This window comes from Sphaeramia orbicularis, chromosome 18 (genome assembly GCF_902148855.1).
Source record: "Sphaeramia orbicularis chromosome 18, fSphaOr1.1, whole genome shotgun sequence".
In the NCBI taxonomy this organism is placed as follows: domain Eukaryota; kingdom Metazoa; phylum Chordata; class Actinopteri; order Kurtiformes; family Apogonidae; genus Sphaeramia; species Sphaeramia orbicularis.
The window spans coordinates 6409295-6427194 of NC_043974.1; the positions used below are offsets into that span (position 1 = coordinate 6409295).

Genomic DNA, 17900 nt, shown 5'->3' on the forward strand with positions numbered 1-17900 from the left:
AGGAAGAAGAACATGTCATAGAAAACACTGAAATGCAAAAAAGTTGTGTTCTGTTTGATATATATATATATATATATATATATATATATATATATATATATATATATATATATGTGTGTGTGTGTGTGTGTGTGTGTATATATATATGTGTGTATATATATATATATATATATATATATATATATATATGTTTATATTTATATATGTTTGTGTGTGTGTGTGTGTGTGTGTGTGTAACTATACATGTTAAATATGATATGACTTAAATATATAAAGCCCATGACAGAGATATTCAGCCATGGTACCAAACCAAAATAATCCATCATGATGCTAATTCTCTACAGAATGAAAGAGGAATGGTGGGCAACAAGATGATGACATTAAAAGAGCACCAATCTACCGTTGGGGAATGTTGTGGAATTAATAATAAAATATGATAATATCTACCATCTTTGTAACTATATGATGAACACTATCACATGGATGAGTGACTGATGGTGATAAATTCAGGAGAGAAGAGGGACCATAGCAGCAGGTCCAGAGATGATCCAGGGAAAACCTGTGAGGCGATAAAGCACAGAGACTCCGGGAAGGATGTCAAGTCAGTGATATATATTGACTGGGGTGTAAATAGAAGAAAATATTAGCAGAGAAAAAGTCAGAGAAGAGGAGGAGCAGAGAGGAGGACATAGAGGAGGAGGAGCAGAGAGGAGATCAGACAGGAGAAGGAGCAGAGAAGAGTTCAGTATATCATGAGTCTCCCAGCAGTCTAAGCCTATAGCATCATAACTAAGAGCAGCCTGAGCCACCCTAACTATAGGATTAATCAAAAAGGAAAGTTTTAGCCTACTCTCAAACATAGAGAGGGTGTCTGTCTTCGTTCATTAACAACTAGTGCAACGCAAAATGCGTTCGTTCGTTAGTTCGTTAACCCCAGCGCAATGCAAAATGCGCTATCCCATTTCTGGGCTAGTTCATTAAAAGTGAGCGCTCGCCCAGTTCCTCGTTAAAGTGCTGATTTTGACGTGGACCTCAGAGGTCCGCGTTAGAAGGAGGATGTGTTCTTGTAGCTTCATTTCACTTCATTTCTGTCATGTATTTCCTTTGAAATATTATTTACATTTGTAGAAGAAGATTTTAACACAAGTCTGACAATATCTTTAATGATATCAGATTTTTCCTTTGGACATTTTGCACTGATAAAAACAAATTTACCGAGGGAGGACTGATCCGCTCACTGGATTTTATTTTCTATGGATTTATGGATAACTACAAAAGCACTCGGAAAGAGCAGACCTCCGCCAAGTTAGATCAGTGCCCCCCCCCCCCCCCCCAAATCACCACCAAAATTTTATCATTTGTTCCTTGTGCCAGTATCAACATTTCTGAAATTTTCATCCAAATCCATCCATAACTTTTTGGGTTACCTTGCATACAGACAGACAAACAGACAAACCGCCGCCAGCAAAAACATAACCTCCTTGGCGGAGGTAAATATAGATTAGTTCAGGACAAAGTGTGTGGCTTTGAGAGATGAATGACTGAATGAATAAACAAATGAATGAGAACCGCATGGGACCAGAACCAGTGAATTGGTGACACACACACCTGCGGGTGTGTGTCTGTGCATGCACCTAATGAGATATGAGCGCGTGGATGAGAGCAACGGAACAGAGTTCCGTTTTTCTGTACAATCAGTTTGTCCTGTTGTTTGGCTTGGTTACAACCAATAGTGACCATTTAGAGTTCTGTTAATGAAGTCACCAGTGCAGAATAACTGGGGTCATCCTTAGACGCACGATATATATGTGTAAATAATTCAGTTCCGAGTGTGTGTGTGTGTGTGTGTGTGTGTGTGTGGGGTGGGGGGCAGACTGCTGAGGGGGTCCATCTATAGTCAGATGAGGGTGAGGAGGTCCATCCAGACAGATGAGGGTAAGGGAGGAGGTCACAGATATCCTATAATAGTTCTTCATTCTAACCATAATGCTGTCAGATCAGATGACTGGAAACATTGGGAGCGGAGGTGGTCATTCTGGGTTAAATAGTGAACGCACCTATTTAGCGCACCCTTCAGCGCAAATAGTGAGCAAACGATGGCTTAGTGAACGCAATGAGCGCAGAAACGGAATGTGGGTTCGTTAAGCCTCTGTGTTCGCCGACCCATCATTCGCTCTCTATTTGCGCTGAAGGGCGCACAAATGGCTGCGTTCGCTATTTAACCCAGAAACGTACCCCTGGGTCACTCACAATCCATAAAACCAATATGGTATGAATTCAACTAATAGTTTTGTTGCTACAGACATTTGAAATTTCACCCATTATAAGTAGATAAGATAAGATACAATACGATAACATAAAACTTTATTGATAAATAGGGAAAAAAAGATTAGAAAAATTCATAAAAAATTTGAACTTTGACCTACTTTCCCCAAAATGTTACCAGATCTATTGGAGGGAGTGCAGTTGTGGTTGCATGTCTGTTCTTCACCTCAGTCTGTTTGCCTGGTTCACTCTGTCACAGCAGATGAATGTGAACAACTGATGATGTGTGGATTTGTTACTGGTATTATTTGTTATAGGTATTATTTGTGCGAACGTGGTATACAATATTTTGTTCATGCTTTCTTATATTCTTCATTTCATAGGTCTTATGTATCTCATTGTTGTGTTTTTTTTTTTTTGTAGTTTTGTTTGTTTTTTTTCTCTCTCTTCTGCCCAGTTTATTCAGTTCTGGTTGTAGTTATTGTTATCATTATAATTGTCTCCATGGTTGTTGCTGTTTGTATTGTTGATACTTTCTTGTGAGGGTCTTCGCCACCTTCTTCTCTCTTGTTCTCTCCCCTTCTTCTACCGCCCCACCCCACCCCCCATGTCAGGTCCGGCATCGAAATGTGGTTCAACAAAACTCATAATAAACACAGTAGAATATCAAAGGGCGCTTCATATACTTTATGAAGTTACCCTTGGCAAAGCAAATTTGTTCAGCACTGGGAGGAACCAGACTACCATTCTGCTGTTAGGACGCTGGACAAGATAAGTAGAAAAAAAAAAAAGTAGTGTGAGGAACTCCCTGGTAAAATGTCCAAATAAAAGAGGATACACAAGCAAAGGTGTCAGAAAAATGGGCGATGATGACTGGGAGTACAGTTGGTGTCGGCTGCTGCCTTATCGGTACAGACAGCTGCCTGTCAGCCAGCTGAGCCCATAAAAAAGAAAAAAAAAAGAAAAAGAAAAAGAAAAAATTCATAAAAAATTTGAACTTTGACTTACTTTCCCCAAAATGTAATCAGATCTATTGTGTGTCACTGACAATCTATAAACCCAATTTGGTATGAATTGAACCAATAGTTTTGCTGCTAGAGTGTTAATAAACAAAGAAACAAACAAACCGAACCAGAAACAATACCCCTTCCCTCCCCTTTGGGGAGTGGGGTAATAAACAGTATTGGTCCAAGAACTGAGCCTTGAGGAACTCTATAACTAACTGTAGTGGACTGAGATGATTCATTACTGTCAAAACTGTTAGCCAGCCTAGCTCGGTCGGCTAACACCCCGACCACCTGCGACAACACCGCCATCTGCTTCGGTCTGCTGAACATCTGTTCACTCACAAACAAGGGGCAGCTCGTCCAGGATCTCCTCACAGACCGTAAGTTTGACTTTCTTTGCCTAACTGAAATTTGGCAACGGCCGGGCGATTTCTCCCAGCTCAACAGCTCTACAGCACCGGGGTTTGTTTACACCTGTCAACCTTGCGGCACCGGCCGGGGAGGCGGTCTCGCGATATTATATCGCGAGAAGTGGAAAGTGTCGCCTGTGTCTGTTCCTGCATCCACCTCTTTTGAATGCATCGCATGTCATCTGTCTGGACCAACTCCCACCACAATTACAGCTGTATACCGTCCCCCTAAACCAAACAATAATTTCTTAAATGACTTTGCTGCTGTTCTCACCGATCTATCCACTCTCTCACCAAACACAATACTACTGGGAGATTTCAACATACACATGGACAATACCAATGATCTTCTCACCAGAGACTTTACATCCTGTCTAGAGAGTTTTGGATTTCAGCAGCATACCCACGTTCCTACACATTCTAAAGGACACATTTTGGACTTAATCTGTTGCTCTGGTGTCACCCCTCTTGACTGTGCAGCAGATGAACTTCCCATCTCTGACCACTTTCTCGTCTCATTCAATGTAAAACTCACACTCTCCATCACTAAGCTTCCCCGTATCATCACATTCCGTAAAATCAGGGACATTAACATTGACTCTCTCTCATCCAGTATCGACTCCCTCATGAACACTATCCATCCATCCAACCCTGAAGATCTGGTTTCATATTACAACACAAGTCTCCGCAGCATCCTTGACTCCCTCGCTCCACTAAAAACCAGATCTGTTTCCTTTTCTGTCTCTGCTCCCTGGTTTACACCTGAACTTCGGCACATGAAAGCTGAAGGTCGACGACTCGAGCAGCTCTTCAGAAAAACTGGACTGGCTGTTCATGAGGAAATGTATGCTAACCATATTAAGCATTACAAGGACTACATTGCCAAATCCAAATCCAACTATTACACCAATATAATCTGTTCAAATGAAGGTAACACCAAGTCACTGTTCTCACTACTCAACAATATCACTAAACCCCCGGATTCTTTACCCTCTCACCTGCACACAACCGCATTCTGTAATTCACTTATCTCCTTTTTTATCAGCAAAATCCAGAAGATCCATCTCAACCTCGGTTCAAACTCCTCCACCGTCACATCCGAACCTCATCCACCCACACACTCACTATCCTCCTTTGACCTCCCCTCCCTTGATGAAATATCAGAACTTATCCATAAGTCCAATCCATCCACCTGTCAGCTGGAGCCCCTCCCCACAGTCCTGGTGAAAGCATGCCTTCCTTCTCTGGCCCCCTCTGTCACTGCAACCATTCACTCTTCTCTCACCACTGGAACTGTTCCTGCATCCTTCAAAACCGCTGCAATAACCCCAATTCTGAAAAAACCTGGTGCAGATCCAACCGACTTCAATAACTTCCGCCCTATTTCCAATCTACCCTTCATTTCCAAAATTCTTGAGAAAACAGTAGCTATTCAACTTCATTTCCATTTATCTCACAATCATCTGTATGAACAGTTCCAGTCTGGTTTCCGCCCTCTTCACAGTACAGAAACTGCACTCATAAAAATCACCAACGACCTACTCATGGCAACAGATTCTGGTTTACTTACCATCCTCATCCTCCTTGACCTGAGCGCAGCCTTTGACACCATCTGTCACACCACCCTTCTTAATAGATTATCTTCCATCGGCATTACCCACACTCCATTAGACTGGTTTAAATCATACCTCTCTGGCCGCACTCAGTTTATCCAGATCAAATCCATCACATCCTCCCATTTCCCCGTCACTTCAGGTGTGCCCCAGGGGTCTGTACTGGGCCCCTCCTCTTTATCATTTACCTCCTTCCCTTTGGCAATATTTTCCGGAAATACAATATCAATTTTCACTGTTACGCGGATGACACCCAGCTCTACCTCACCTGCAAACCCACCTCTACCCTCCCATCCTCCTCCCTCACTGATTGGTTGGCAGACATAAAATCCTGGTTCGCTTCCAATTTTCTCAAACTAAACAGTGACAAAACCAAGGTTCTCCTCGTTGGCACAAAATCCACTTTATCCAAAACCAATAGTTTTTCTCTTACCATTGACAACTCCACGGTCTCCCCTTCCCCACAGGTTAAGAGTCTGGGGGTCATCCTCGACAGTACTCTGTCTTTTCAATCCCACATCAATAACATCACTCGGTCTGCATACTTCCACCTACGTAACATTAGCCGCCTCCGCCCCTCCCTCACCCCCCATACCACTGCTATCCTTGTTCACAGCCTTGTCACTTCTCGTCTGGATTATTGTAACTCTCTCCTCTTTGGTCTCCCACATAAATCCCTCCATAAACTTCAATTGGTTCAGAACTCTGCTGCTCGCATCATCACCAGGACCCCCTCCACTAACCACATCACTCCTGTCCTTCAACAGCTTCACTGGCTCCCGGTTAAGTTCCGGATTGAATTTAAAATCCTTCTAATGACATTCAAGGCCATCCATAACCTCGCCCCTCCATATCTGTCTGACCTACTTAATGTTGCCACTCCCTCTCGTACCCTCAGATCTTCCTCCTCCATCCACCTCAGTGTTCCCTCTGCCCGTCTCACCACCATGGGGAGCAGAGCATTCAGCCACTCTGCTCCCCAGCTCTGGAACTCCTTGCCACCGGATCTCAGAAACACCACTTCACTTCCTCTCTTCAAATCCAGACTCAAAACCCATCTGTTTAGGACCTCTTTCTCTTTGTGAACACAATTGCACTGTCCAAATTTTTAACCTGCCTTTTATTTTTACTCTGCTTTATTGTTTGTTTTTAACTCTCCTGTTTTACTGTACGGTGTCCTTGAGTGCCAAGAAAGGTGCCTATAAATAAAATGTATTATTATTATCATTATTTATTATTACTATTAACAAACTGAAAACAATCTGTTAGATAGGTTTTGAACCACATTAATGATGATCCTTTAATACCAATTGATTCTTCCAGTCGTTGTAGAAGGACGGTCGACAGTGTCGAAAGCCGCACTAAGGTCTAATGAAACCAGTATAGAAACAAAACCCTTATCTGAAGCAGGTAGAAAGTCATTGGCACCTTTGACCAGTGTTGTTTCTGTACTATGATGTTCCCTAAAACCTGACTGGAAATTCTCAAATTGACTTTTGGCCTGAAGGAAGTCGCTTAACTGATTGGCTACTATTTTCTCCACAATCTTAGATATGAATGGAAGATTTGATATCAAATTTAGTCTGTTGTAGATTTAGTCAACTAGATTCTTATGTAATGATATAAAGGGTATCTGAGGTCATAGTTTTGACTGAGATTAAATGAAATTTCAAAGTATTATAGAATGGCATTAAGGTTTGAATGTGCAATACACATACATTTCACTTTTGTTCTTTCAAACACAAATGTATCTTTATTTGCCACAGGTTTCATTACAGGCCATCTCAATTACAACAGAAAAACAAATGTAACGTGCTGCACACTTTCAATACCCCTTCAGCCAAATATAGTGTAAGATTCGGTTGAAAGTTACTGCCCTATAATTTAGAATAGATTGTCTTTTTGTAAAATTTATTACATACACATTTATGTATGTAAAGTACTCAGATATTTTAACTGCATAAGGCCATTGGACCTTGAAAAAGTAGCTCGAGGTGATCTATTTTCAATAGGCTTCTGCTCCATGCCAACATGTATCCACAGTATAAATTTGGTCCAGATATCTTAATGCAGTCTTCAGATAATGCGATTATGTTGTTGAATGGGCAGACAGGCAGACAGACGACAAAATTATTACAATACCCCGCTGGCCAGAAGTTGGCCGAAGGGTAACAATGAGAAGTAGAGTCCTACTTTCCTACTTTAAGCTGTGCATTAATCATGACAAACAGTAAACAGCATTCTCCATGAAACTGAATATTGTAAAAGCAGCAGTGCCATCGGTATATAATAAACCAATTTAATTATAAATAGTGCTAACCTGAAACTACTTCAGTGGCTGAAACTGTCAAAAAAATTTTCAAAGGATGTCACATATATAATGCTACCAGGGATTTGAGCTTAGTGTCAAGAAAAATGGCATAGAATTGAAAGCACATTTCTAAGCCTTGACAACAACAGCAGTAAATACTACTGAATAATACTGGTAATAATGGCGCAATATATGCCATGTTTCCACTACACGGTACCGGCTCAAATCGACTCTGCCTTTTTGCGTTGCCATTGTGTAAAAGAACCTGGAATCTAGTACCCGGTACTGCTTTTTTTAGTACTTGTTCATCCGAGATTCCACAACGAAGTTGCTAAAATGTGACATGTAAACACTGCAGACCACTGATTGGTCAGAGAGTTGTCTCTGTGTCATTGTGTCATCAATTTGCAACACGCCATTTTAAAAAAAACAAAAGTTTACAGTAAATAAACTGGTAGGCTAAATGACAGCACGCAAAACGACACTGTGGTTGGTCACAAGGAGGTTCAGACATTTCTGTCCTTGGTGGCCGATAAAGATATTCAGCATGAGCTTGATGGGGTAACATGTAACAAGCCTTTATCAGCACCTCTCTGAGCAGACGTCATGGAAGTTACGCATAGTGTTAATGTGTTCTTTTGTTGGAAGCTCCAAGAATAAGTCCGGATTCTTTTCTGTCTCATTTTTATAAATTTAATTTTGACTTGATCTGACCACAAAGTACAAGTCAGCGCTGAGGATCCACATCAAGCAGGAAATGGATCCAGACATTCCAATGCACATCACTTTTATAATCCTCGTAAACTGATCCTCAAACTATGGGCTGACCCCCTTGTGCTAGGTGGGTTGTGTCACAAAAATGGACTGGTGTCATCTGACTCTAAAGTCAAGTAGATGTGATACCTCAACTTTATGTATAACCCTATACTGACAGTGTATTTAAGTCTTATCTCCTGTGATTAACAATCCTATGTGGGAGTGTGTATTTAAAAGTGTACCTAAGGTAAAACCTAAGTCCTGTGATCATAAATCTATCAGCTTGGTATGTTGACCAAGATGTTACAACCAACCCATACTATCCTAAAAACTTACTAAGTGAAACAAAGGAATCATATCTTAAAACATTAACTACTGACTACTAAAAGATTAAACTTAAAACTTCAACTATTTAGATTAAAATAATATTTCAGTAGCATCACTATGACGACCAGGTACTCTAAAGTCGGTAGTATTCCATAATGGAAACGGTTTCCAGGAATAGTACCTGGTACCCGAGTTGAGTTGAGTGGAGTCAAGCCGGTTTCATAGTTTACAATGCGTCTGGGGTACGTTTCTGGGTTAAATAGTGAATGCAGCCATCGTTCACTCACTGTTTGCATTGAAGGGTGTGCTAAACAGGTGTGTTCATTATTTAACCCAGAGTAATGCCTCCGCTCCCACCGTTTCCAGTCATCTGACAGCATTATGGTTAGAATGAAGAAGTATTAGAGGATATCTGTGAGCCTGGATCTGTGACCTCCTCCCTTACCCTCACCTGTCTGGATGGACCTCCTCACCCTCATCTGACTATAGATGGACCCCCTCAGCTGTCTGCATCCCCCCCCCCACACACACACACACACACACACTCTGAACTGAACTGAATTATTTACACATTGATATCGTGCGTCCAGCTGGACATCTAAAGATGACCCCAGTTATTCTGCACTGGTGACTTTATGAACAGAACTCTAATCGGTCACTGTTGGTCGTACCTACGCCGAACAACAGAACAAACAGATTGTACAGAAAAACTGAACGCTGTTCCGTTCCTCTCATCCATGTGCTCATATCTCATTAGGCGCGCACACAGACACACACACACACCCGCTAGTGTGTGTGTGTCACCAGTTCACTGGCTCTGCCCCCATACGGTGTCACTCATTCATTCATTCATTCATTCATTCATTCATCTATCTCTCAAAGCTACACACACTTTGTCCTGAACTAATCTATATTTGCCAAGGAGGTTATGTTTTTGCCGGCGTTGGTTTGTCTGTCTGTCTGTGTGCAAGATAATTCAAAAAGTTATGGACAGATTTGGATGAAAATTTCAAGAAATGTTGATAATGGCACAAGGAACAAATGATAAAATTTTGGTGGTGATGGGGGGGTACTGATCTGCCTTGGCGGAGGTCTGCACTCTCCGAGTGCTTTTGTAGTTATCCATAAATCCATAGAAAATAAAATTCAGTGAGCCGATCAGTCCTCACTCAGCAAATTCGTTTTTATCAGTGCAAAATGTCCATGGAAAAAATCTGATATCATTAAAGATATTGTTAGACTTGTGTTAAAAATCTTCTTCTACAAATGTAAATAATATTTCAAAGGAAATACATGACAGAAACGAAGTGAAATAAATCTACAAGAATACATCCTCCTTCTAATGCGGACCTCTGAGGTCCGCGTGAAAATCAGCTCTTTAACAAGGAACTGGGCGAGTGCACACTTTTAACCAACTAGCCCAGAAATGAGATAGCGCATTTTGCATTGCGTTGGGGTTAACGAACTAACAAACAAATGCATTTTGAGTTGCGCTAGTTGTTAATGAACAAAGAGCAAGCCCAGAAACAGGATAGCGCAAAATGCATTAAAGAGACGCATTTTGCGTTGCGCCGGGCTAAACGATTTAACGAACTAGTGCAGAAACGAGCCCCTGGTTGGCCTTAAATATCAAAAGTAAAATCTTCCCATATATCTGCTCTTCTTTTTCTCCCAAGCGATCATTTGCAGCTTTAGTGTTGACACACTCTGCCAGCGGTTACTGTGAGATCAAAACAAATGTAATCGCCTTATGCATCGCTCACAAAGTTGAGTTCTGATTGGAGCTCTCAACTCCTCCCTCTCCCTCTTTCTTCTGAGTAGATCTCATCTGTGGCCAACCTATTCATCTAGTTTTTATTCATTAATGAAAGTATTACTACATTTAGTCAGTCTTTTGGGTCTTGTGAATGACTTTTTATTTAGTTATCATCTCATTTTCATCAGAAAAAATGTTGTTGGCAAAGACTATGACGAAAATAGTTCGTCAACAAAATTAACACTGGTGGGGATAACATGTATGAAGTGCAACAAGAGATGCAATCCACTGAGCCATTTCACACAAAACTAGAAAATCTACAAAATCTCTTTAGTTAATATTTCTCCCATAATTGATTTTTTGTCCCAAGATAAGGTCCGATGGGGAGCATCCGAGAGGAGGGGACTTCACTTCTTTTTTACCTTTTTCCTCATAGGCAGTATCCTACTTCCTGCAATATAATATTATCTATATTGGCTACATTATTATCCATACTGTGTGTGTTTTAGGTGGTGTATGATGCCAGCACTCTGTACGTGTTTGCTCCGAGTCATGACAGCAGAAGTCTGTGGGTCCAGAGCCTCAAAGAGCGTATGTTTTTGCTCTCACATACAAAACATGAACATATTCACATTAAATATGAACGATGCCAGCAGCAGCTTGAGTAGAGTTTGAACTATTACTGAGTTGGTTTCACACCGGAATCACATTTCTATAGAAAGATTTTCAAATGTGTCGTATTTCTCAGCAGCCCCCAATGTTTTCCACTGATCTTTCTATATATGATTTCTCACCTGAGACGGGTTGGTGAAGGGATGCCACAAAAGACCAGATGCTACTTTGTATAACATCTTTATAAGGTTTAATAATGTTTTTGTTAATCAAGAGAAGCATCAGGATAATACGCTTATAGTATAATTTTGTCATTTTGTGATTACATTGGAAACCATTAGTCATATTAACCTATGAAGACCCAGAGCTTCTTCTGTGACAGTTTCCAAATACCATTTTCTATGTATTCGTTTTTAATTGATTTATCATCACTTATTATCACATTCTGTATTTAGTGTTTTTTCAGTATAAATCATGTATTTTCCTATATTTAATTTTCTGATTATATAGATGTTCATAAAAGCTTGGATTGAAGTTGTGTTCTGTTATATCAGAAACAGAGAAAACTGAAGAAAAGGTGACTTTTTCAACAAAATATATCATTAATCAAACATAAACCCAGTGTGTCCATCTACTGTCACTGATCCAACTCCATGGGTTTTATTGGTTAATCAATGTTGTTGAAGATGACAGTATTTCCACGGTAACTACACAGCCTCTGAATATCCAAATGGGTCATATCTGATGACCATGAAAAGATGAATAACTGTATTTTACACCAATTATTGACATGGATTGTTTGGATTTATGGATCAATAGGTATTAAACTGTTTAGATCAGTAGATGCTTTTGGTCGGTGATGGATGTTTGGGTCTTTATGGGTTAATCAAAAAGTGGATAATTATTATTATTATTATTTTTTTATTTTTTTTTAACTTTAATACCATTACAAAACTTAAAGGCAATTATATAACCACAATAAGGAAAAGAAAAGTAAAAGAAAAGAAAGATACAAACAAAACAAAATCACCTTGATTGTTGGCTTATATGTTAGTGACAAACATATGGGTACATATGGGTATCAAGCACAATACATCTTAACTCATATAGAGAATAACAGGAGTCCATCTTATAAGTAAGGGTAGTTTTAACGGTAAGATGACAGTCCTACTTTCCATCATTTGGACATGTTTAACTTTTTGTATCCATTGAGCTATCGTAGAAGGGTCAAGCGGCATCCAATTAACGGTAAGAATTTTTCTTGTAATCATCAGCTAGATATGTAATATATGACACTGGTCTTTGGTGAGATTTTGTTTAGGTGCTTTTTCCATTTTAAAAAATATAGGGTCCAAGGGTATACCAATATCATACATTTTTCCCAATTCCTCCTCATTAATATTTCTCCAAAATGCCTGTAGTTTGGGCCAATCCCAGAATATGTGAGTATGATCCCCAACCATCCCACAGTTCCTGCAACATTTGTTGTTTAAATTTTAAAACAAAACAAAACACTGGTCTTTAGAGGAGTCTTAAATAATCTCATCTTTACCTTCCAATCAAATTCCTTCCATAGCTGGCTCCCAACCCCCCTTATGACATTCAGAACATATATCTTCCCAGGTGTCATCATCTATGGTGATATAGAGCTCCAGTTTCCATTGACTCTTAATATGCAAAGTGTTATCGGATTTGTCTGTCATTAGCTTTTGTAATGTGACACTTGGCGTTTCTTTGTAGGAAGTTGTTGGAATACATGTATAAAATGTGTTTCAGTATTAGTTGGGTCTTTCCTAAAACTGTCCCAGTCAGTGTGTTTTGTAATGTAGTGTCTAATTTGTAGACGTCCGTAAACGTCACCTGGGGGTAAACAAAATTTATCCTTGAGTTGTGAGAATTACTTAAACACATGTCCATCAAATAGTTGATTATTATTCTTAGCCCAGTCTTTGCTCACCCTCTATAGACTCTACCAATCAAAGATGGAAGAAACTCTATTATTAAGAAGGGATGTGCTTCCTATATATACTGAATATACTGGATCGCTAAGGTAGAACCCACAGGTAATTGGTCAGAATCACACAGATGTTGTCATTTGGATGTTCTTTATTTGCCACCACGAGTGAAGACACAAGTGTACAGAATTTTTGTTTGTGTGAGTGTGTGTGTTTCTGAAAAGAGAGAGGAAAAGACAATATAATGAATAACTAAATTACAATCAAGTTAAACAAAGAAACTCACATGATGTGATAATTATATCCTAATCTAAACATACTGAATTAGGACACACCAATAACGATAGTAGAAACATTTAAACGTGCACTAACACACTGTGAAAAGCTGTACTAACAGAATTAACACTTTCCAATGAACAGATTAAACAACTACCATTAGGAATCAGACAGCACTCTTTGCTGGACATCAAAATAAATTGCAAATATAACTGCCCTAAGGCCAAGTGTGGGACTACGCGACTGGGCCATGCTGGAGCATACTACCTATTGAGCGCACAGAATAAAAAACTACATGGGTATTGGAAATTAAATAACAAATTACTCTGAGATAAAAATTTTCAAGAAGCAGTTGAACAATTGGTCCTTCATATCTTTAGGAAAAGTGACATGAGTTATACTCAGAAATGGGAATATTTGAAATTTAAGGTTAGAGACATAGCAATTAAACAAAGTAAAGAAATTAAAAATGTAATTAATGCAAAGGAATATGAACTTTTGGAGAATTTGATAATGTTACAGGAACTAGTACATCTTTCAGATGATGATAAACAGATATACAGATGCTGCGAAAGGAGCTTTCATAAGATCCCATGCAAATGGTTAGGAAATGGGGAAAAAAATACAAACAATTCTTTTGCATTGGAAAAACACAACTGCAGTAGAAATTATCTGTCAACTTTGAAATGATGTGATAATATTAGCATCAATCCAAAAAAAAATAGCAGACTATGCAGGATCATTCTATAAAAAATTATATGAATCCAATTTTGACTCTCCAATTTTGACTCTATTTCAGATATTGAATTTTTTGAAGCCTTGAAACATATGAAATTTGGGAAATCCCCTGCGAGTTTTACCTTTGTTTTAGGAATCTTATTGAAGCCCCTCTAATGGAAATATATAGAGAATGTATTAATAAAGGGGATGTGACAACAACTATGAAACAAGGTCGAATTAGCTTGATACCAAAACTTTATAAAAATCCTATATCAATTAAAAATTGGAGACAAATTACCTTTTTGAATAGTATAATATAGTAAAGTATAGTATAGTATATTATACACTGACCAAAACTTCCAATGCAACACATACAATTTTGAAATATTTGGTGTACATAAAATGGGATATTGGTTTTGAGTCATGATACATCAACTACACCTTAAAAGCTCAGAAAATTGTTTTGATTTTGTCATGTGGACAGCTTGTTCCGCTTGATTGCACATTGTTTAGAATTTTGCCTATCCCATCAGGTTGAGGAGAACTCTTTGACCAATCCTTCCAGAATTTGGTCAATAAATAACCGTAGCAATGGGCAACTTTAATATTCCTTTGCCTTGTCCTGGGTCAACGTGTGACCATACCACGCCTAGGTCAAAATCAGCGAGAGCGAGCCGTTGGTATGCTCACTGGTGGAATGTCGCAAAGACGGGTTGCAAGGAACCTTGGCGTCCACGTGTCCACCATATCACGTCTCTGGAGCCGGTATAATGAAACAGGAAGCACCAGTGATCGACCACGTGTCACCACCCCTCGGCAGGATCGCCATATTTGCCTCCAGCACCTGCGCAATCGCTTCCTGCCAGCTACAGTCACTGCTGCTTAGACCAGAGGTCATCACCAGAACCGGATTAGCGACCAAACTGTTCGCAACCGCCTGCATAAAGCCGACTTGCACAGCCGACGTCCCCCGCCGTGGTGTGGTGTTGACTCCTGCATGACTCGCCGCGTCCGTCTGCAATGGTCAAGGGCACATTTGGGCTGGAATACTCTCAGATGGAACAGGGTGCTCTTCTCCGATGAATCAAGGTTCAAGCTGAGTGTGGCTGACAGAAGACTGCGTGTTTGGCGTAGGTGATGGGAACGTTATGCTGACGTTACCATCCAACAGCATGACCGCTGGGGTGGACCCAGTGTAATGGTTTGGGATGGAATAAGCAGTCGACACAAGACAGACCTCATTTTCATTGATGGAAACCTCAGTGCGGCCTGTTACCCTGACGAAATCCTGACCCCTGTCACAGTTCCACTCATCCATCACTATTGCCTAACGCTGCAACAGGATAACGCGAGACCACATGCCGCCAGAGTCTGTCAGGAATACCTGAGGCAGAATAATGTTCAGTGTCTTGATTGGCCTGCATATTCCCCAGATTTAAACCCTGTAGAACATCTATGGGATATTCTGGATCGCCGGGTGAGAAGGCGTGATCCAGAACCAGCCACAGTCCGACAGTTGCGTCAAGCACTCCAGGAGGAATGGTACCACATCACACAGGCTGAAATTCGGCAATTGATTGACTCCATGCATCACAGAATCCAGGCTGTGTGTGACGCCAGAGGAGGCCATACAAGGTACTGACTTCGGTGATCCAGAATTGCGCCTTCAACTGATGCAATGAATTTGAAACCAGGAAAAATCTGTTCTTCATTCCTGACTCTGAAACTGTGTTTTTGATTTGAATCTTAATATTTGTTATGTATTGTTAAATTTAGCGTAAGAAAATGACATGTGTTGCAATAAACCCAAGTGTTGCGTTGGAAGTTTTGGTCAGAGTAGTATAGTATAGTATTGCATTGGGGCGGCTGTGGCTCTGTTGGTAGAGGAGATCGTCCAATAACCAAAGGTTAGGCAGTTTGAATCCTGGCTCCAACTGTCTACGTGTCTAAGTATCCTTGGGCAAGACACTGAACCCTAAATTGCTCCCAGTGTCTGGCTATGCAGTGCCTTGCATGGCAGCAGCCACCTACTGGTGTGGCTGAGTGAATGTGAGGCCTTGTAAAGTGCTTTGGGCACCATGAAGGTTTATAAAATGCGCTATATAACTTCAGTCCATTTAAAAAGGAATCTTGAAGAAATTATAAATTCAACTCAATCTGGCTTCATGACCAATCAACACATTAATAACAATATAAGACTAATTTTTGATTTACTTGATTATTCAGAATTTGTGGAGTCAGAAGTGGTTATTGTTTTCAACTTTTACAAGGCATTCAATACAGTGGAACACCTGTTTATATAAAACCTTAAAATTGTTTGGATTTGGGGAAAATTTGTATTTCAGTTGTTAAAATGTTTTACAAGGACATCAATAGCAGTTCAATTATTTATCCCAACACCTCCCAGAGATTTCCAGTTAATCAATATGTATGTCTAGGTTGTCCAATTTCTCCCTTTTTTTAGTTTGTTTGTTGTAGAATTACTTTCTTTAAAAGTCCTGAATTCTCCCAAAATACATGGCTTTTCACTCAACTAGCTGAAGACGCAGTTTTGTTTTTAAAGAACAAACACCAAATGGAATCTAGTATATAAATAATTAATGAGTTTTCCAAAGCTTCAGGATTGCATCTTAATATTAAAAAATGTGAAGTTTTAAGTTTGATTTGAGTCAGATGACATAACGTTTAAATTTTTTTGATTTGAACAATACCTTTAAATTAAGTGAATTAAGGAATGTCTCAAAAAAGCAAACTCCACGTGGTACTTCATTCCAAATTATATTTTTAGAAGTTTAGGTGGTCTGTCTTTTCTTCCGGCCTGCAACTTTCACATCACAAAATTACCTGCAAAGTTGTCTAAGTTTTACCAGCAAGCTCTCTTGGCCTGGAAATTATGTTATGATCATAATTTTTTCCCCTCATAAGACTATTATTTGGAATAATGGAGACATTTCTGTTGAGAAGAAATCTATTTTCAATCAAAATTTGGTTTGATAAAGGTATTATTTATAAGTGTGATCTCATCGACAACGATGGTTTAATGCTTAGTTATGAACGTTTTCTTCTTACTGAATCTTTTCCTATAACAAATAAGGAATTCAGATGGGTAACAAAAGCTATCCCTCTTGGTCTGCACTTTGTTATGACAAGTCATCTCCAATTTCAAGAAGTGATAAGAATAGAGTCTCATTTAATGATTAATTGTATTGACATTTTGTATTCAAAATGCAAGAATAAACATTTAAGAAACGCATTCTATGATGGAAGGAAAATAACTCCAAGAGGGAAGATTTTGTGGGACTGTGTCTCTTTATATATTGGTTGGCGAAGAGCATGGCTGTTACCACACAAATACTGCATCAACAATAAGATAAGAGATTCATGTCAAGATTTTACACAGTATATATACCACTAATGCAGATCTTTCTAAATTTTACAGCTAGAAAATAATTGTAACTTCTGTAATAATGAGCCTAAAACTTTAATACACTTATTCTATCAATGCAACCACTCTATTACTCTCTGGGCTAAATTGGCAAGATATTTATTGTGTAAAGTCAGACACCCCATTGTAATTGATTGTAAGTCTGTTATTGCATGTTTTATTCTTCAAGAGAGACGCATTCAGCACATTATTTATTAATATTGTTTGGTAAATTCCATATCCATGAATGTAGAATGCTGAAAGTGACCCCCAGTTTACACAAACTCCTCGCTGAAATTGAACATGACATATGCAGTATTAAGCTTATAGACTCCCCCAAATGTGATGAAACTGTCAAACTATATGAAGAACTTTTTGAAGAGAACTAATGTTAAAGAATCCCTTTGTATGTATTTGTTCATTTTTGTTTGTATGTTAAGATTGTTGTAACTTCTTGTTGATTGCATG

The 17900-nt window shown here is 39.3% G+C and overlaps 1 protein-coding gene across 6 annotated transcripts in view; it reads left to right on the plus strand.

The window, feature by feature from the left end:
- tec (tec protein tyrosine kinase) overlaps positions 1-17900 on the plus strand; it is a 128829-nt gene that overhangs the window by 23504 nt on the left and 87425 nt on the right. For all 6 annotated transcript variants that reach the window (XM_030162037.1, XM_030162041.1, XM_030162042.1 and 3 more), the window contains one exon: positions 10955-11036. In XM_030162037.1, coding sequence (XP_030017897.1) covers positions 10955-11036 — 82 coding nt within the window. The remainder of the gene's footprint in view (positions 1-10954; positions 11037-17900) is intronic.